Raw genomic sequence first — 21,030 nt, 5'->3', positions numbered from 1 at the left:
TTCTCACAGCCATCTGTCTATCCCCAAAGCAAATCCTGCTGGCCTTCAAAGCCAAATGTTCTAGTGATATCATCTTCATGGTGCAGTACCCCCAGACCAGGGATCCTGATGCAAGGCCTGGACTCCACTTCTAAGAGAGAAACTCTGCAATTGTAATTATCCTTCTAGTTGTGGCTCACTCACTGTGGGTGTGGGTCTTGACTCTATAGTGTCTCTGGCCCCTCTTCCCATTTCATGGTGTGTTTCCTTTTTCTTTTTAATATAGTTGAGTTAAAATATTATGCTAGTTTCAAGTGTACAATGTAGTGAATCAATATATTTTGAGATTAAAAGATGATGGCTATAATTCTCTGTGCTATACAACGTGTCTTTGTTGCTTATTTTATACATCCCGTCAACCCCATACATTTACTTTGTCCCTACCTCACTTACCTTTCCCTTTTGGTAACCACTATTGGGATTCCCTGGTGGCTCAGATGGTAAAGTGTCTGCCCACAATGAGGGAGACCTGGGTTTGATCCCTGGATTGGGAAGATCCCCTGGAGAAGGAAATGGCAACCCACTCCACTACTCTTGCCTAGAAAATTCCATGGATGGAGGAGCCTGGTGGGCTACAGTCCATGGGGTCGCAAAGAGTCAGACAGGACTGAGCGACTTCACTTCACTTTCTCTTTGGTAACCACTAATTTGTTTTCTACATCTATGAATCTATTTCTCTTTTGCATATATATTCATTTGTATTTTTTATGATATATAAATAAATGTATATATATATAAATGTATATATATAAATGATATACAGTATTTATCTTTCTCTGATTGATTTCACTAAGCATAATGTTCTCTAAGTCCATCCACATTGCTGCAAATGGCAGAGTTTTATTCTTGCATTGGTTGTATAGTGGTGAGCATAGGTGCCTTCCATTCTTTTTATGGCTAAATAATATTCTATTGAATATAAAAACCACATCTTCTTATCTATTCATTTGTTAATGGGCACTTGAGTTGTCATGGTTTCTTTACATCTTTTTTTTTCTCTTTTTTTCTTTCTTTTTTGTTTTTTATTTATATCTCTAGTTGTAGATCTTTTCTGCTAGTCTTATGGCCTTTCTCTGTTTTAAATAGGAATGAGTAATCAGTATACTGTTGGCTATATATGAAATACATTATTGCTGTTAACTGTAGTCACCATACTGATATTATGTCCCTATGCTTTCCTCATTTTATAACTGGAAATTGGTGCCTTATGACCAATCTTATGCATTTCACACTTCCATCTCCCAACTAACCTGATTGCCTGTCTCTGTCAACCATAAATCTGTTCTCCAAATCTATGAATTTGTTTTTTTTAGATTCCACACATAAGTGAGATTATATGGCATTTGTCTTTCTCTGTATGATTTATTTCACTTAGTATATGCCCTCAAGATCCACTTATATTGTGGCAAATGGCAAGATTTCCTTCTTTTTCTTATGACTGAAAAATATTCCATATATGTATATATGTACAAAATACATATTCTTTATCCATTCATCTATATATGGACATTTAGATTGCCTAATGTTTTGGCTATTGTAAATAATGCTGTAGTGAACATGGGAGTATATTTGTGAATTCTCATAGGTACTTTAAGGAAAAATCAGCATATTTTCCCAAGTCCGTTTGGTCATAAAATCATGCTAAATAGCCACCACAGGAAAATATGAAAAACTAGAAGGCAACTTCCCAACAGTGGGAAGGCAGAAGGCCAGGTTCCAGTTCTGAAATAATAGAATTTTCCTTCCTATCTTTTCACTGGTCCTCTGCCATTTCCATGCACTCTTCTATTTTTTTGTTTTCTCTTTCCTCCCCCCACCCCCAGTCTTTTGTAACTTTTTTCTAAATGTTTTTTCTTTTTTCTGTGTTAATAAGCTATGCCTCAGTTTTTATCCATTGTTAAATGTGTATATATATTATACATATGTAACATATAGGATAGTTATATGGTATCTATGTATATGCCTTCACACATACATATCTATATTCAATGTCTTTATCAAGATAATTAAAAATTTGTTTTTTCCTTTATGGTTTATTACAGGATATTCCCTGTGCTTTATAATAGGACCCTGTTGTTTATCTATTTTATATGTAGTAGTTTGTATAAAAGTTACTTTTTATTATAGTATTTCCTATAACTAGTATTTCTTAGATTCTAAGACTCTCACTGCAGTTTTTTCCTTATTTCCAGAGTTTTAGGCACATAGTTGTTAAGTAAGATAATTGAAAATTTCCCTTTGATGGATTTAATGTGATTCTAATGTGATTCTACATCTTCAGTATCCTGATTTTGCTTTTAAAAATGGAATACAAAAGCAATTTGATTTTTATATCTATGAAATTTCTTTGCAGATAGTTTTCATTACAGTTCCTGGCTTTCTGATTAACTACGCCTTAATCCTTTGGTATCTGGCGTCTATGAATAAATTGCTTCTGAAAACCACCCCATGGTTACTATTTTCAGCTATCCTTGTGAGTTTAGATCCCATGCTGACTTCATCTGCTATAAAAGATCTGGGTAGGTGTATTTTTCTCTTTTCCTATATTTAAAATATATTCCATGTTTAAATTGTCTAGTTTTAAGATCTTTGTTCATTATAGTTTCTTACTATGTGAAGTGGGGTGCTGGGACACTAAGGTTTGAGCATAGAGATTCATGTGGTGATTCTTAGAATAGAATGAAATGCCAGTGATGGGCTTACTTAGTATTTTAAGTCTTACATTCAGTTGTGGGATGAAAGTGAAAAGTGAAAGTTAAAGGCGATCAGTCATGTCCAACTCTTTGTGATGACATGAACTATACAGTCCATGGAATTCTCCAGGCCAGAATACTGGAGTGGGTAGCCTTTCCCTTCTCTGGGGGATCTTCCCAACCCAAGATCAAACCCAGGTTCCCACACTGCAGGCAGATTCTTTACCAGCTGAGCCATGAAGGAAGACCAAAGAAAATAATCTGCTTTTTGCATTGGCTGGGAATCGATCCCCAGCCTCCCACCTGGCAAGCGAGAAATTCTACCACCAATGCCTTGGTTAGGGCAGGGCATTATTTGGAATGCTTGACTTTATGCATGCTTCTGCCTTAAGCCAACAGAATAGTTTTGGGGGCATTGCAATATTGTATGTATTTCATGCCCAACACCTCTTTTCTGTTGAAAACACTGTTCGGATAATGCTATCTGTAAAAAAAATTATCTTCTAAGTCTTTGTCACCATTAAGAACAAAATTCTAAAGAGTCAAAAACAATAAAATCATTAATGATATAGTGTTATCAGTGTGCACTGTTTTAGGAGAAAGAAACCTCTTTTGAAAAGTAAAATACCAAGTCAGTGTAACCCAGAAAAAAAAATCCAAGACTCGCATTCAAAAAAAAGGAAAAATTACCTAATTTATGTTTGCTTGACAATTTTTTTTTTTGACAATTTTTTATAATGAGAACTGAAACATTTGTTTTAAAATAGAATTTTAATGTGGCACATACATGTGCACACACCCTCACACAAACACTTGTTATGGACAGTTAAAAAGGAAAGAACTATCTGAGGTAACTAGAAGGAGAGTAGGGGAGAAATACTAAGTGTATCTATATGAATAAAGAAAGGTCAGATCTTTAAGACAAGGAGATTAAGACTGTATTAGTATCTACCCCCAACCCTGCTGCTCTGGGACTCTGTCAATGCCTGCTCCTTTTCATGCTCATAAGATGTGGAGGAGTTCTGTACTAACTGAGAGGATTCCATAATCCTCTTAACTTTATAATCTTAGAGTTTAGTTGTTCCATTGACTTCCTGGTTTACCACTGTTGAATTTAAATCATTTCTTTGGATTTACTTACAAAGTTATTCTTGTTATCTTTGGCCATCTTGCCGTTACTTTTGGAATTTTGCTTTTCTCCTCATTTTGCATCATTTTTAAAGTATAAAAATTTTTTTTTCTCTTGGAAATATTTTTGCCTGAGTTTTCACAGAAAGACTTTCATATGTTTTTTATTTTATTCTCAACAATAAAATCTGGCCAGGCTTATGTTTGGAGTACATGGATACATTCACATTGTCTTGAGCTTTTTATGATCTATTGACTCCTCTTATGCTCCTTGTCTTTATTTCCAAATATTCATTTTGTTATAGCCCTATTTTCTAAGATGGAATAGTTATACAACAGTATCAGTTAGGGTTTGTTTTGGGCTTTGCTTTCGACTAAAAATAACTCCAAGTGTAGTGGCTTAAAACTACAATAATTTTTTATTTCTCATGAGTTTGGTAGCTTTGATGGTATGAACTGGGCTCTGCTGATCTTGGCTAGGCTCACTAATGAATCTGCAGTCAGCGAGAGGGTCATCTGGGAGCCAAGTGATCTAGAATGGCCTCACCCAGAAGATCCACTTTTCTCCCATATTATTTCTCACATTCCTCCAGAAGAGTAGCCAGGAAATTCTGCCATGATGGTGTCAGGGATCTAAGAGAGGAGAAACAGAAATCTTTCTCACGCCTTTCCTTGTATAAAGTCTCATGAAAATAAATCTCTTTGGTGATAGAAACTTCAATCTTATAGCAGAAGGCATGGATGCAGAGACAGGTAAGGAATTAGATTATCAAGGCAATGAGTTTCTACAGGGACAGACTGCCTTGGCTTTTCTTCTTTTCCAGTAGCATACTTACTGTATTAGATTGTGATCAGAAGGATAAGCTGATTGGTTCACAAGAAAGGTTTTTATCATTTCCTTAAGAATATTTCCCTCCTATGGACATTTTGAAAATTATTAAAGAAGTTCAGTTATAGTGTTGCCCTACAGGAACACTGAATGGCAAAGAAAGAAATAATAATTGATAGATATCTAAACTTGGAATAATATCATAAGTGGAGGAGATCAAGATGGAAATAGATTATATCAGAATGCTCTCCATTAATGGAGTTTGATTTCTAAAACCATTGAAAGTGATGTATGAGAAAGTCAGACAATTACTAATTACAGTCTGACTACCTGGACAACTGCATTAATACTTTGGTTAATTACCATGGTATAGAGCTTTGGTTTATAAGTTTGCCTTATCCCTCTACTATCATTTTTTTTTGTCTTGTCTTGAATTCATGGTGTACATATTTATATAGACTAAGTCTCAGAATTAAAAAATAATGAATTTCACATGTTCATCTGTACTTTGAAACAAGAAACAAGAGCTCTAGCTAATTATCTTTCTTACATTAAACAACCTCCCCTGCTGAGTCAGTGGTAAACAGTCTGCCTGCCAATGCAGCCGATGCAGGTTCTAGTCCCTTGGAAGATCCCTTGGAATAGGAAATGGCAACCCACTCCAGTATTCTTGCCTAAAAAATCCTATGGACAGAGGATCCTGGGACTTAAGAGTCTTTTCCAGCACTAATTCAAAAGAATCAATTCTTTGGCACTCAGCCTTCCTTATGGTCCAAGTCTCACATTCATACATGACTACTGGAAAAACCATTTGTTTGTGCGCTTGGTCGTGTCCGACTTTGTGACCCCATGGACTATAGCCCACCAGGTTCCTCTCTCCATGGGATTTTCCAGGCAAGAATACTGGAGTGGGTTGCCATTTCCTACTCCAGGGAATCTTCCTAACTCAGGGATTGAACCCATGTCTCTTGTGTCTCCTACATTGGCAGGCAGATTCTTTACCACTGTGCCACCCAGGAAGCTCCCTTCTTGGAAAAGACATAGTTTTGACTATACAGACCTTTGTCAGTAAAGTGATGTCTCTGCTTTTTAGTATGCTAGGTTTGTCATAACTTTTCTTCCAAGGAGCAAGCATCTTTTAATTTTATCATCTATATTGATTTTGGAGTCCAAGAAAATAAACTTTGCCACTGTTTCCACCTTTTCCCTATTTGCCATGAAGTGATGGGACCAGATGCCACATCTTAGTTTTTGAATGTTGAGTTTTAAGTCAGCTTTTTCACTCTCCTCTTTTACACTCATCAAGAAACTCTTTAGCTCCTCTTCAGTTTCTGCCATTAGAGTGGTATCACCCGCATCCCTGAGGTTGTTGATATTTCTCCTGGCAATCTTGATTCAAGCTTGTGATTTATCCAACCCAGAATTTTACATGATATACACTGTATACAAGTTAAATAAACAGGGTGACAACATACAGCCTTGAGGTACTCTTTTCCCAATTTAGAACCAGTCTGTTGTTCCATGTCCAGTTCTATTTCTTCTTGACCTGCATACAGATTTCTCAGGAGGCAGATTAGGGGGTCTGGTATTCCCATCTCTTTAAGAATTTTCCACAGTTTGTTGTGATCCAGAAGTCAAAGATTTTAGCAGAATCAATGAAGCAGAAGTGGATATTTTTCTGGAATTCCTTTAGTTTTTCTCTGACCCAATAAATATTAGCAATTTGATCTCTGGTTCCTCTGCCTTTTCTAAACCTAGCTTTTACATCTGAAAGTTCTCGGTTCATGTACTGTTGAAGCCTAGCTTGAAGGATTTTGAGCATTACCTTGCTGGTATGAGATAAGCACAACTGTATGGTAGTTTGAACATTCTTTGGCATTGTCTTTCTTTGGGATTGGAATGAAAACTGATTTTTTTCCAGTCCTGTGACCATTGCTGAGTTTTCCAAATTTGATAGCATATTGAATGCAGCACTTTAACAGTATCATCTTTTAAGATTTTAAGTGATTCAGCTGGAATTCTATCACCTCCAATAGCTTTGTTCATAGTAATGCTTCCTGAAAGTTCACTTGAGTTCACAATCCAAGATTGTGTAGGTAAGTGACCACACCATCATGTTTATCTGGGTCTTTAAGACCTCTGTGTATTCTTGCCACCTCTTCCTAATCTCTTCTGCCTCTGTTAAGTCCTTACCATTTCTGTCCTTTATCATGCCCATTCTTGCATGAAATGTTCCCTTGGTATCTCCAGTTTTCTTGAAAAGACCTCTAATCTTTCCCATTCTATTGTTTTCTTTATTTCTTTGTATTGTTCACTAAGAAGACTTTCCTGTCTCTCCTTGCCATCTCTGGAACTCTGAAATCAGTCGGGTATATCTTTCCTTTTCTCCTTTGCTTTTGGCATCTCTTCTTTTCTCAGCTATTTATAAGGCCTTCTCAGACAACCCTTTTGCCCTCTTGCATTTCTTTTTCTTGGGGAGATCTTGATCCCTGTCTCCTATACAATGTCACAAATCTCCTTCCATAGTTCTTCAGGCACTCTATCAGATCTAATCCCTTGAATTTATTTGTCACCTCCATTGTATAATCATAAGGGATTTAACTTAGGTCATACCTGAATGGTCTAGTGGTTTTCCCTACCTTCGTCAATTTAACTCTGAATTTTGCAATAAGGGTTCATGATCTGAGCCACAGTCAGCTCCAGGTCTTGTTTTTGCTGACTGTATAGAGCTTCTCCATCCTGGCTGCAAAGAATATAATCACTCTGATTTCGGTATGACTATCTGGTGATGTCCATGTGTAGAGTTGTCTCTTGTGTTGCTGTAAGAGGGTGTTTGCTACATCCAGAGTGTTCTTTCAGCAAAACTCTATTAGCCTTTGCCCTGCTTCATTTTGTACTCCAAAGCCAAACTTGCTTGTTTTTCCAGGTATTTCTTGACTTCCTACTTTTGCATTCCAATTCCCTGTGATGAAAAGAACATCATTTTTTTTCTTTTGGTGTTAGTTCTAGAAGGTCTTGTAGATCTTCATAGACTGTTTGAGTACAGTTTCTTCAGCATTAGTGTTTGGGGCATAGACTTGGATTACTGTGATGTTGAATGATTTGTCTTGGAAATGAACTGAGATCATTCTGTCGTTTTTGAAGTTACACCCAAGTATTGCATTTTGTACTCTTTTGTCGACTATGAGGGCTACTCCCTTTCTTCTAAGGGATCCTTGCCCACAGTAGTAGATATAATGGTCATATGAGTTAAATTCACCCATTCCTGTCCATTTTAGTTTGCAAGAATACTGGAGTGGGTAGCCATTCCCTTCTCCAGGGGATCTGCTCAACCCAGGGATTAAACCCAAGTCTCCTGCATTGCAGGCATATTAGTTACCATCTGAGCCACCACGGAAGCCCTTTCTTTGATTCCTAATCAACCACAGTTAATTTGGTACCTAATCATGATGATCTAAACTTGTAAGTTAATACATAATGAAAGTTTCTTGAACAGATTTTACAAACATGACTAACGTATATTTAAGTATGTAGGAAAAGTACATGATATAAATCCATAGCTGAAAATATACTTCTACTTGTTAATAAAATTCTGTTCTTTAATATTCATTAAATTTTTCCCTCCTTAAAAAAATATTTTTCCCTCTATAGGTCTTTCTAGAAGCCTCGTCAGTTTAATAAATGGAGAAAGTCTGATGACCTCTGTAATGTCTTTAATTACATTCACTGTTATTGTGAATATTGACCTTAGCTTGCACAAAAATACAATCCAGTCCTTAGGTAAGTATTTTTTCTTAATCTTTTAAAATTAGAATCCCATATTTTCTGAAATCTTTATTTCTTAAAACTAGAATTCTGTATTTTCTATACTCTGACATGTATATTATAATACCTTACCAAAATTACACTTATGCAAACATAATCATATGAGTATAATTATTGGCCATTTACAAAGAAGTACCAAACATCCCTTATTTAATATTGGTTATGATTTTGTTGTGAGGCTAAGTTGGGACTTTTCATGAGGATGCCTATAGAAGCAGTATTCCTCAGACCTAGACTGAACCAGAATTATTGATAACAAGAATGAGAGAATTTTTTATCTGTTGAAGATGAACTCAAAGATAAGTTGAGTAGGGAACCCCCAGTGCCGAGAGGAGGGATCTTCCCTCCCCTGCACTGTGTGACTGTCTCCCTGCAGGCAGCACAGCGAGCTGTCAGCTCAGGGAGGAAGCGTGAGTTGTACGGCCATCCGCAAGGCCTGAGCACAGTGCTTGTAAGCAGAGAGATTGTAAAATGTCTAGAAGTTCATTTACCACATTCAGATAGTCCTGAACCATACATATTTTGTCCTTTATCATGCGTATGTGCATGCATGTGTATATAAGGCAAGTGATGTACACACACCGTGAAGAGTGATTATAAAGCATATAGATGAGTAATGATGACTCGGGACAAAAAATACAGTTGTCAGCACTCCTGTGAGCATCTTAGATGCCCCTTCCTAATCAAACCTTCATCCTCTCAGTAGTTTAGAGTGTAGTTTCAACAAAATTAGAAATAAAGAAGTTATAACTGACACCACAGAAACACAAAGGACCATAAGAGACTACTTACTACAGGCAACTATATGCCACTAAAATGGACAACCTAGAAGAAATGGACAAGTTCTTAGAAAGATACATTCTCCCAAGATCAAACCAGGAAGAAATTGAAAATATGAGTAAACCAACTACAAGTACTGAAATTGAATCTGTGATTTCAAAAACAAAAGAAACAGAAGTCCAAGACCAGATGGCTTCACAGGTGAATTCTATGGAACATTTACAGAATGATTAACACCTATCCTTTTGAAACTATTTCAAAAAATTACAGAGGAAAGTATACTTCCAAACTTACTCTGTGAGACCACCATCACCCTGATACCAAAACTAGACAAAGATACCACAAAAAAAAGAGAAAATTACAGGCCAATATCACTGACAAACATAGATGCAAAAATCTCAGCAAAATACTAGCAAACCAAATCAAACAATACATTTAAAAGGTCCTATACCATGGCCAAAAGTGGGATTTATCCCACAGGAATGCAAGGATTTTTCAATATTGGCAAATCAACCCATGTGATATACCACATTAACAAATTGAAGAATAAAAACTATGTGATCATCTCAATAGATACAGAAAAAGCCTCTGATAAAACTCAACATCCATTTATGGTAAAAAAAAAAAAAAAAAAAAAAATTCTCCAGAAACAATCCCATTTACCACTACATCCAAAAGAATAAAATGTCTAAGAATAAGTCTACCTAAGGAGACAAAGATCTGCACTCTGAAAAGTATAAGAAAGAAACTGAAAATGACGCAAGCAGATGGGAAGATAAAACAGGCTCTTGGATTGGAAGAGTCAGTATTGTCAAAATGACTATCCCACCCAAGGCAATCTACATACTAAATGCAATCTATATCAAATCACCAATGGCATTTTTCGCAGAGCTAGAACAAAATTTTTTTCATTTGTTTGAAAACTCAAAAGACCTTGAAAGCAACTTTGAGAAAGGAAAATTGAGTTAGAGGAGTCAGGCTCCCTGACTTCAGACTATACTCCGAGCCTACAGTAATCAAAACAGTATGTGCTGGCAACCACACCAGAAGACTAACCCTTCCCCAGTAGAGTCACCCTTCTCATGTCTTTCTCAAGAGAGCCGGTCCAGGTTGTGAACAACCACCCAACGTGGGCATAAGGAGCACTTACTTTCAGCCTTGTTTTTTGTATCCAACTAGTTTACTCAAACCATGGCAGTTTGGAATATCTGTTGTGATCCTAGAACCCCAGTTTAGCATAGCAAGGTACATCCTTTTCAAATGCTTCACATAACCTTTCTGTGGTGTGTGAGAAAACCAAACTACATACATAGAATATTTTTCAAAATGCAGAGTACAAAAAGAGGTAACAGAATGCAGTACTCAGAGAGTTTTTACCACAAAACTTGCTGCAGATAGGACCTTCCTATAGATGACTGAGGTGAGGAAAAAGGAAATGTTTATATTCAAAAGCATCTTAAAAGCTCAAAAACCATCCTCGGGGGAAACTGAGAAATGTAAAGTGGAGTCATACATGCTGGTCAGAAGGATCAAAGTCCAACCTATATACCTGATCTAGTATTATGTGCAAGCTGCTCAGTGATGTCCAACTCTGCAATCCCATGGACTGTAGCCCATCAGGCTCCTCTGTTGATGGAGAAGGCATTTCCTGGCCTAGTAAATCCATCCAGTAAATATTTTATTCTTTAAGAGCTCTTTTTCTTTTTTAAAAGAGAAAGCATCTTTTAAACTTGGTCTTTTAACTTCAGTTCTTTGCATCTTCTGAAACCAGCATCAGCATCCAGCATATGTTTCATTTACAGGAGGTGCTGGATTCCTAAAATTATCACCATAGTCAACCCCATGCCTAGATTGGACGTTACCTAGAGTCATTCATAAAATTCTCTCAAGTTCACACTATCCCTACAAGTGTTAAATTTTTCTGCTTGGCACATCTAGAAACCTTGGCTCTCTTTTCAGTCATAGGAATGAGACTAGGTAGAGAAGGAATTTAGATAACCTCAGCAATCTTAACAGTGCCCTCTCTACCAGTGGACATTTATGATTAAGAATTCATAAAAGGATTCTTTCTCCTTCATTTTACTACCTCAGAGCACTGTTCTGGGATTTACTTCCCCAAATTTAGCCTTGTTTTTTGATGTGGTTGCTATTGCTGTTTTCTGTTGGCTGTTCTTTGTTTTGGTTTTGTTCTTGCTCTTCACATATTCTATTGAAGTTGACCCTTCAGGCTTTCCTGCACCTAAGACCCACTTTCATCTGTGATTTAAAACTTTTCTCCTCTGTTCCTCATCCTATAAAGATGAGAAGGACTTCCTCATCTACTGAAAATGCCTGATTCCAGCAAACAGTGCCCTTGAGGGTTTAGGCTTCCTGTTTACCTGGGAAGGGCATCATAATGACTGTTGAAAGAAATTTGGCAAAATATAACAGTATCAGTAAAGGATCAACTGTCCTTTAGTGTAGCAATTCCATTTCTGGGGCCTAAGGAAGTAATCAGAGAAGTACAAAAAATTATGTATAGAAATATACACCACAACCTTGCTTATTGGGAGAAAAACTGGAAACAATCAAATGTCCAATAGTAAGGAACCAATCGGATTGGTTTGGCAGGCCAATACAATACAGGAGATTCACTTGGCTGTGACCAGAGGCATTCCCTTATTATTATTTTTTAATTTCTTGTGTATATTATTTTAGATGTAGATTCTAAATTCCATGAGGTTATAGAACTTCTACTTCTTATTCATTATTGTTTTTTCAAAATGTGTTACACATTTTGGCACTAAATAAATATATATTCCTGAATGGGGACTTAAAAAGCTCTTAAACTAAACTGATCAAATTTTATCAATTTAACTGTGACTTTTGGCATTTGAAAAGAAACTCTTTCAATTTAAGAATAAGAAAATACCCTACATCTATCCCAAAGGCTATGAGCTATTTTAAAAGATAATGTCAGAAAGAAAAGTTGACCCAGATTATCACTTAAAATTAAAAGTACATAAATTCTATTAATTATTTTCTTATTTATTCCCTTTTCTTTTAGCCTATATCATTGTGAGAGAAATTTGGTTACAACTTATAGTAAGTTTCTTGTTTGGAATTGTTAGTTCAAAACTGATTCAACTATGGCTGTCTACTGTTTTTGGAGAGGATGTCAATCATATAAGTCTCAGCTTTTCATTTCTGTACCTCATCTTCTATATTTGTAAGTAAGGGGACTATGCCTAAAATTAAATAATAAAAAAAGGTTCAAATTAAAGATATAAAGATGTGGGAAATATTTACCAGGTGAAAAGCAAAAAAAAAAAAAAAAAAGACAAAAAAACAAAAAACCACCATGCAACTGATCTAGAAGGAATATTTTTGTAAATAATTTATCAAAAGACATTAAAATATTAATATGTATGCAATAGGAAACAATGTACCAAGATACATAAAGATAATTATAATAAGAGAAACTGCAAAATCATAATTACAAGGAGAAACTTTAACAGGCCTTTCCTAGATAATTTCATAACCAATTGGATTAAAAAAATGACTATGGCTATGAAAGATTTATATGAAAACTTAAATGCTTGACTCCCAAGATATATAGAGTTTTATCTTCCAAAATAGAATGCTTATTCTTTACACATACCTATAGACATTAACAGAAATAAACTAGACTAGAAGAACATATCAATAAAATTTCAAACATTATTCAGCTACAGTGCAATTAAATGCTTACTTCAAAAGGAGGATCTTTATTTTTTTTCTCCATTTATTTTTATTAGTTGGAGGCTAATTACTTTACAATATTGTAGTGGTTTTTGTCATACATTGACATGAATCAGCCATGGATTTACATGTACTCCCCGTCCCGATCCCCCCTCCCACCTCCCTCTCCACCCGATTCCTCTGGGTCTTCGCAGTGCACCAGGCCCAAGCACTTGTCTCATGCATCCAGCCTGGGCTGGTGATCTGTTTCACCCTAGATAATATACATGTTTCGATGCCGTTCTCTCAAAACATCCCACCCTTGCCTTCTCCCACAGAGTCCAAAAGTCTGTTCTGTACATCTGTGTCTCTTTTTCTGTTTTGCATATAGGGTTATCATTACCATCTTTCTAAATTCCATATATATGCGTTAGTACACTGTATTGGTCTTCATCTTTCTGGCTTACTTCACTCTGTATAATGGGCTCCAGTTTCATCCATCTCATTAGAACTGATTCAAATGAGTTCTTTTTAATGGCTGAGTGATATTCCATGGTGTATATATACCACAGTTTCCTTATCCATTCGTCTGCTGATGGGCATCTATATTGCTTCTATGTCCTGGCTATTATAAACAGTGCCGCGATGAACATTGGGGTGCACGTGTCTCTTTCAGATCTGGTTTCCTCAGTGTGTATGCCCAGAAGTGGGATTGCTGGGTCATATGGCAGTTCTATTTCCAGTTTTTTTTTTTTTTTCCACACTGTTCTCCATAGTGGCTGTACTAGTTTGCATTCCCACCAACAGTGTAAGAGGGTTCCCTTTTCTCCACACCCTCTCCAGCATTTATTGCTTGTAGACTTTTGGATAGCAGCCATCCTGACTGGCGTGCAATGGTACCTCATTGTGGTTTTGATTTGCATTTCTCTGATAATGAGTGATGTTGAGCATCTTTTCATGTGTTTGTTAGCCATCTGTATGTCTTCTTTGGAGAAATGTCTGTTTAGTTCTTTGGCCCATTTTTTGATTGGGTCATTTATTTTTCTGGAATTGAGCTTCAGGAGTTGCTTGTATATTTTTGAGATTAATCTTTTGTCTGTTGCTTCATTTGCTATTATTTTCTCCCAATCTGAGGGCTGTCTTTTCACCTTACTTATAGTTTCCTTTGTTGTGCAAAAGCTTTTAAGTTTCATTAGGTCCCATTTGTTTAGTTTTGCTTTTATTTCCAATATTCTGGGAGGTGGGTCGTAGAGGATCCTGCTGTGATTTATGTCGGAGAGTGTTTTGCCTATGTTCTCCTCTAGGAGTTTTATAGTTTTTGGTCTTACATTTAGATCTTTAATCCATTTTGAGTTTATTTTTGTGTATGGTGTTAGAAAGTGTTCTAGTTTTATTCTTTTACAAGTGGTTGACCAGTTTTCCCATCACCACTTGTTAAAGAGTTGTCTTAAAAGGAGGATCTTTAAAAATAAATATTCTAACTGCCTGAAGTTAAAAGCAAACTGTTCTTGGTAACTCTTAGATCAAGAAGGTAATAAAAATAGAAGTTACAGATCAAGGAAGGCTAATATTAAAAATTCTATCACATTGCTAATCCGTTTACCACAACTCCCTTCTCACAGAGGTACAGCAGACAATGATTACCAATATCGCTGTTTCCTGATACTGCCTCAGAATCACTTTCCATTCAGCCCTTTAGACAGCTCTACAAATGATTTGAAGTTGGCATGTGTGATAATACCAACTTCCCAACTGACTCTATATCTTTCCATTACATTTAAGAATAAGACAATGTTGCCTAGCCTCATATCCATGAATAAAAATAATTCTGGAAGCTCTAGCTAATATAATAAGAAAAAAAATACAGTTTTATACATATTTTAAAGAAAAAATGGTTACATTAGTCACAACATTTTAGAGTATATAAAAACCCAAGAGACTTAATTAATAAACCAAGATAGCAAGGCTCTTTAATGATTGATAAAAGATAAATATTTTAAAAATCAATAAATCAAACAACATTCTTACAAACCAGCAGTAATTAGTTACAGGGGCTTCCCCAGTGACTCAACAGGTGAAGAATCCACCTGCAATCCTGGAGACATAGGAGATGCAGTTCTCTCCCTGGGTCAGGAAGATCCCCTGGAGAAAGAGAGGGCAACCCACGCCAGCATTCTTGCCTGGAGAATCCTATGAAAAAGGAGCCTGGCAGGCTACAGTCCATAGGGTCAGAAAGATTTGGACACAGCTGAAGTGACTGAGCACACACACTCACAACTAGTATAACACATAATGAAAATTGATTCTCTTTACACTGACAAAAAGTTAGAAAATATCAAGGAATAAACTTAGCAAAAGTTTGGACCCAAACAGAAAACTACACAAGTTTTCTGAAAATTAAAAATTTCAGTAGACACAAAGGAAAACTTCTTTGTAGAAATGCTAGAGCAACAGAATCCGTTATTTTCATTTCTGAGAAAGGAAAGGCATAACACAAATATTTGAGGTTTCCAAACCAATCTGGATTTAAGCCAATTATAATCTAGTGAGTTTACAGAATCCGTTAACGAATTAATAAATAGTGACAGAATGATCAGCCAGTACAAATGCATTCACTATGCACTACCTTGTACATACCTAAACCTTCAAAACGTATTTCAGCAAATATGATTTCTTTTAACATCATCAAGTAAGGAAGAATAGCCTCAAGATTAAGGGTTAAAATAAGTGATGAGAAACCTTCTTAGGTTATATTGTATGGGTGAATGTTATTAATATAACTGTTCTAGAAATTCCATGAAGTTCCAAAAAATCTGATACATCCTGATACAATGTTATTATAATTCTAATTATCCTAAAATGTTGTATGTCACAGAAATAACTAAATTTCCTGTAACAGCATCATTGTAATAAACTCTCATCTGATCTTTAACCATTAAAACAGAAAGATTAAAGGTTATGCTCAAGGAAATAATTTTATTTATTTAATTTTTAAAATTTAAGTAGAGTTGATTTACAATGTTATATTATTTTTCAAGTATGCAATATAGTGATTCAGAATTTTTATAGATTATATTCCATTTAAAGTTATTACAAAATAATGGCTATATTTCCTTGTGTGGGACAATAGACATCTTTGTTGCTTATTTAGTTTATACATACTAGCTTGTATTTTATAATCCCCTACCCTAATCTCCAAGAAAATAATTGAACTTTTTTAGAGTCATGATGTCTCAATAAATATTTTAGAAAGCAGATAATGAGTAAGTATAAATCTAATGTAAAAAACTTTTACTCTGGCCTGTCAAATAAATGAATATTTTAAAAAGTTATCACAATCTAAATCAAATAATGATAGAAAGTTGGAGGGAAGTGAAATTTTACAGAAAAATTTAAAAAATTCATCTGGAAACATAAACTGTGAGGCTATGTTTATGACATATGTCATATGGCATGACAATCTATTTAAGTGAAGGATTTTTCCTACTACGTGGATAATAGACATTTAATAAGCCTATAATAATTAAAATACGACTGCTATAACAGAGGAATACAAATTAACCAGGGAAACGGATCCATTTGATAAATGTGTGCTGTGCTTAATCGCTCAGTTGTGTCTGACTCTTTGCAACCCTATGGACTATAGCCCGTCAGGCTCCTCTGTCCACGGGGATTCTCCAGGCAAGAATACTGCAGTGGTTTGCCATGCCCTCCTCCAGGGGATCTTCCCAACTCAGGGACAGAACCCAGGTCTCCTACACTGCGAGTGGATTCTTTACCGTCTGAGCCATCAGAGAAGCCCAAGAATACTGGAGTGGGTAACCTATCCCTTCTCCAGGAGAACTTGCCCCACCCAAGAATCAAACCTGGGTGTCCTGCATTGCAGGCAGATTCTTTACCAGCTGAGCTACCAGAAGAGCCTATGAAAAGTGGCATATCCACCATATTCTTTAATATTAAAGCAAAATTTTAATTTGTAACTGTTACCTAGAACAAAGTCTGCTAAACATTAAGAGAAAAAATAATTAGCCCATTACAAAGCAGTATTGCTCTACAATCCCTCTTTGGGTGCTTGTTTAGTCATTCACTCATGTCTGACTCTTTGGGACCCCATGCAATGGTGCTCACCAGGCTCTTCTGTCCATGGGATTTCCCAGGCAAGAATACTGGAGGGGGTTGCCATTTTCTTCTCCAGGGATAATCCCTCTGTAGATTTTCTTAATGTGTGACTTTATGTATATGTATGCTGGATATGAGCTTCTGTGTGTTCACTGGGTACTCCACTCCCAAAATCTTGATCCAGTTATCTTAAGCTTCCAATAGACACGCTGAGTTGTGTCTGACTCTTTACGACCCCATGGACTATACAGTCCATGGAATTCTCTAGGCTTGAGTACTGGAATGGATAGCCATTCCCTTCTCTAGGGGATCTTCCCAACCCAGGGATCAAACTCAGGTCTCCCACATTGCAGGCAGATTCTTTACCAGCTGAGCAACAAGGGAAGCCCAACCCAAAGATAACTCCTCAAAATTTCTGACAGTTTCTGGAGTTTTCTTCCTCATAATCTCTGCTGTCTCCTCCTAAATATCTAACAATTTCTGCTTCTTGGTGAACTTTAGTGAAAGTGAAAACAAGCGGAGCTCACAGAGAAAATTACATTGTGCAGTTCACAATTCTGAGATCCGACATCTACCATTATCTCCTCACTTTTCTATATTTCCTACTTAATTTTTACCACTTGTCTTCTGTACAGAAATTCAGCAAGCAGCTTTTAATGCTTGGAGTTGCCTTTTGGGTCTCATACTGTACTGTCAAATAGCTTATCAAATGACTTCTTCTAGGCAAATATAGTCCTCTCCTCAATAGAAATTTCAATCAAAATTTTCTTCAAAAATTTACCTGAATTCTTGGCAGTGTAGTTATGGGTGTTCCCTTTTTCTAATCTGCCTGCAATGCAGAAGACCCCGGTTTGATTCCTGGGTCAGGAAGATTCCTGGGAAGAATTCCTGGGTTGGGAAGAATCTTGGAAAGAATTTCTGGGTCAGGAAGATCCCCTGGAGAAGGAAATGGCAACCCAGTCCAGTGTTCTTGCCTGGAGAATCCCATGGATGGAGGAGCTTGGTGGGCTACAGTCCATGGGGTTGCAAGAGTCGGATATGACTTAGCAACTTAACTACCACCTTTTTCTAAAAAAATATAATCTCTATACTATACTGTACTATATTATTTGAATTTTTCACAGTGATAATATGTCACTTTCATAAGCCACTTCCAAAATTGTTTTTCCCTCTAATTCATGAAAGTTGATGATATTTAAGAGTTTCCACAGTTTTTTACACTTTTCCGTCTCAGACAGTAAGTGCACCAAACCATAATTAAACTGGGAAGCAGATCTGCATTGGGTTTCTCTTGGCTCCACTTTCTTAGCCTTGTCACAAAATCAAATCATTCCTATCTCCTGCTGTCTCCCAAGAAGAAGTATATGAAGTAGGCTAGTCCATAGAGGGCTCATCAGCTTACTTCCACTTAATTCATCCAGAGCTGCTCTGAAAAAATCAGACCTATGGAGGGTGCTCTAGCCTCACTGGGGTACCTGAAAAGATTTGTGAGTTCCACATTGCTGCCAATGATCGGAAGCCAAAGCAGAGCAAGGATGTCCAGTACAGACTTCTCCGCACACTGAATGTGAATCTGAGCAGGAGGAACAGTTGGTCTGTAGTGATCATTTGTGACATTATTCAGTGGGAACCAAGTGTGATAGCCTCTCTATGAAGTCCCTACTATCAGATATCAGGATGTTTTCATCTCTGGGAGTATTGGTACCACTCTTGATGTTAAATTAATACTTTTTATTTATTTCCTTAAAAAAAATAGGTGAGCTAACTGAAATGTCTGGAATATTTACTCTTGTCATTATGGGACTTTTTTTTAATTCTACAAGTTTTAAACCAGGAGTTGAAGCACTTCTTCTTGAGTAAGTGACTAGCATACTTTTACTTTGTTTTCATATATTGAAGTTATAACATTAAAACAGTAACTACATTTACATGGCCAGAATAAGATACTGACTTGGAAGCTAGCCAACTGAAAATAACCGCCCCCCCCCCCACCTTTAAAAATTCTATTGCTTATGTTCCTTAAACCTCTAATTTCAGATAAAATTTGTAACCTTACCTTGAGTTCACATTGACTGTATTTCACTACTAATTCCCTTACGTCCCTGACCATATTACTCAGTAGTGTTCAGTCTGATCCCCTAGACAGAGCCAGGGTTAAAGTAAGGGAAGTGAGGCCCTCATCTCAGGCACAAAATCTAAGAGGATGCCAAAAGATTCAATAATCAAGATAAATATTTTAATACAATATTTTAAAATCAAAATTAATGCAAAAAATCAATGGTGAAAATACAAAATTTTTAAAGATCAATATTACTGATAGTTCCTTTTGCCTCAGGCTCCAATATGGATCAGTAAGGCAATGCCTCTAGAATGAAAGACCAATATTTTAAAGACAGTGAAGAGAGGCCATGCAAAGTCAATTTAAAAAGTAAGCCAGGACATTTAAATACAATTAGCAGCATTAAAAAAGAAAATAGAAAAGTACAAATTGTGCCTTGCTTGAGGGTACCTACCTGAGGGGTCAGTGGAGTCTGTGTTGGTCTTAAAGGAAGATATTTTCTGAAATGTTTCAATACATGGGATGGGAACTTGGCCTAAATGACACAATAACAAGATATGTGTTAACAGAGGCCCTGAACTAAATCAATGATTTTTTTGACATTTGGGAGAACATTGTGAAAGATGAAATGAGTTCAGAAGTCAGAAGCTTAAAAATACAGATTACAGGCTTTGAGAGCATGTCACTAAAATTTCATGTCAATTATAATGGAAGCCAGTTTATTAGCAGCTAGGTAGCATTATTTGGGCCACCACTGTAGGAAGAATTAAACATGTTATGCATGTATTTGTATCTATGGGGAGTGATTCTGAAGGCTCCCTTCATTCTTGCTCTAACTGAAACCTGGATCTCCCCTGAAGACATGATTTCCCTTGTGTTCCTTAAAGGTTATAGTGTCTTTCTCTCCTGCATCCCTGGTGCTACAAGCCTAGAGTGGAGGTGGGTGATCTTTCTGTACCTCAGTCATTTCTATTCTATTTTCCTTCTTCTTCCCCAGAAGCAGCCAGTTTCGAAGCTGCTTATACCACCAGCTTATAGCATCAGCTTATACCACCTGTCACCCTGTTGGTTGTAGAACCCAGAATCACACTCTCCATTTTGTGACGATTTTGGCCCCCTCTCACTGTGACATTCCAACATCACAACTCACCATTCTTAGTGATGTCAGTCAATATTCATTCAGCTAATGCTTCTATTCCCTCACCTTTCAATTCCAGGACTTCTCCTCTTGCGATCATATTTACCACTCTGCTTCAGCCACCCACTTTATGCTCATACAAATAATCACTTCATAATTTCACGTTCAACAATTATAATATTTAAAATACAATATGAACCAGCTCCTACTCTGCAAGAGAGTAGAAATCTAAGATAATAATAGTAAATCCTATTAAATGCTACAGAGGTCTACACTGTCTCCCATCTTTTCAGTTTACCCCCCTAGGACTCCAATTCTAACAATTACATAGTCACACTGAGAAGACAATGCATTGATCCTATGCTATTTTCTGACCATCATCCACCTCACTCCCTCCTTATCCAAATCATTTCTTGTGTTTAAAAATCATCTAATAACTTCTCATCTCATTTGGCTACAAACCAAGGTTGTTTTCATGGCAAACAGGGGCTCTATTTGTCCCCTTGTTACTACGGTAATTCATTTCTGCCACTCTCACCCTCGCCCACTCGCCTCTACCCACACTTGGCTATTCCTCATACATGCCAAAGAGGGTCCCTGTTTGACTTGCGTCCTTGGGCTTCTGCTCTTGAAATGTGCTTCTTTACATATTAGCATAAGTGGCTGCCTTAGTTCTTTCATGCTTCTATTCATACATCACCTTTTTAGGAAGAAATTCCCA

The 21,030-nt window shown here is 36.6% G+C and overlaps 1 protein-coding gene across 1 annotated transcript in view; it reads left to right on the top strand.

Annotated features, from left to right (window-relative positions):
- The window catches only part of SLC9C1 (solute carrier family 9 member C1), a 107,707-nt gene that overhangs the window by 16,182 nt on the left and 70,495 nt on the right, over positions 1-21,030 (top strand). The window contains exons 6-9 of the mRNA XM_043448877.1: positions 2,393-2,558; positions 8,341-8,469; positions 12,341-12,502; positions 18,869-18,968. Coding sequence (XP_043304812.1) covers positions 2,393-2,558; positions 8,341-8,469; positions 12,341-12,502; positions 18,869-18,968 — 557 coding nt within the window. The remainder of the gene's footprint in view (positions 1-2,392; positions 2,559-8,340; positions 8,470-12,340; positions 12,503-18,868; positions 18,969-21,030) is intronic.

The sequence above is a fragment of the Cervus canadensis genome, chromosome 27 (assembly GCF_019320065.1).
Source record: "Cervus canadensis isolate Bull #8, Minnesota chromosome 27, ASM1932006v1, whole genome shotgun sequence".
Taxonomy (NCBI): domain Eukaryota; kingdom Metazoa; phylum Chordata; class Mammalia; order Artiodactyla; family Cervidae; genus Cervus; species Cervus canadensis.
The sequence above is the reverse complement of the archived record's forward strand: the minus strand, read 5'-3'. Positions and strand labels throughout refer to the sequence as shown.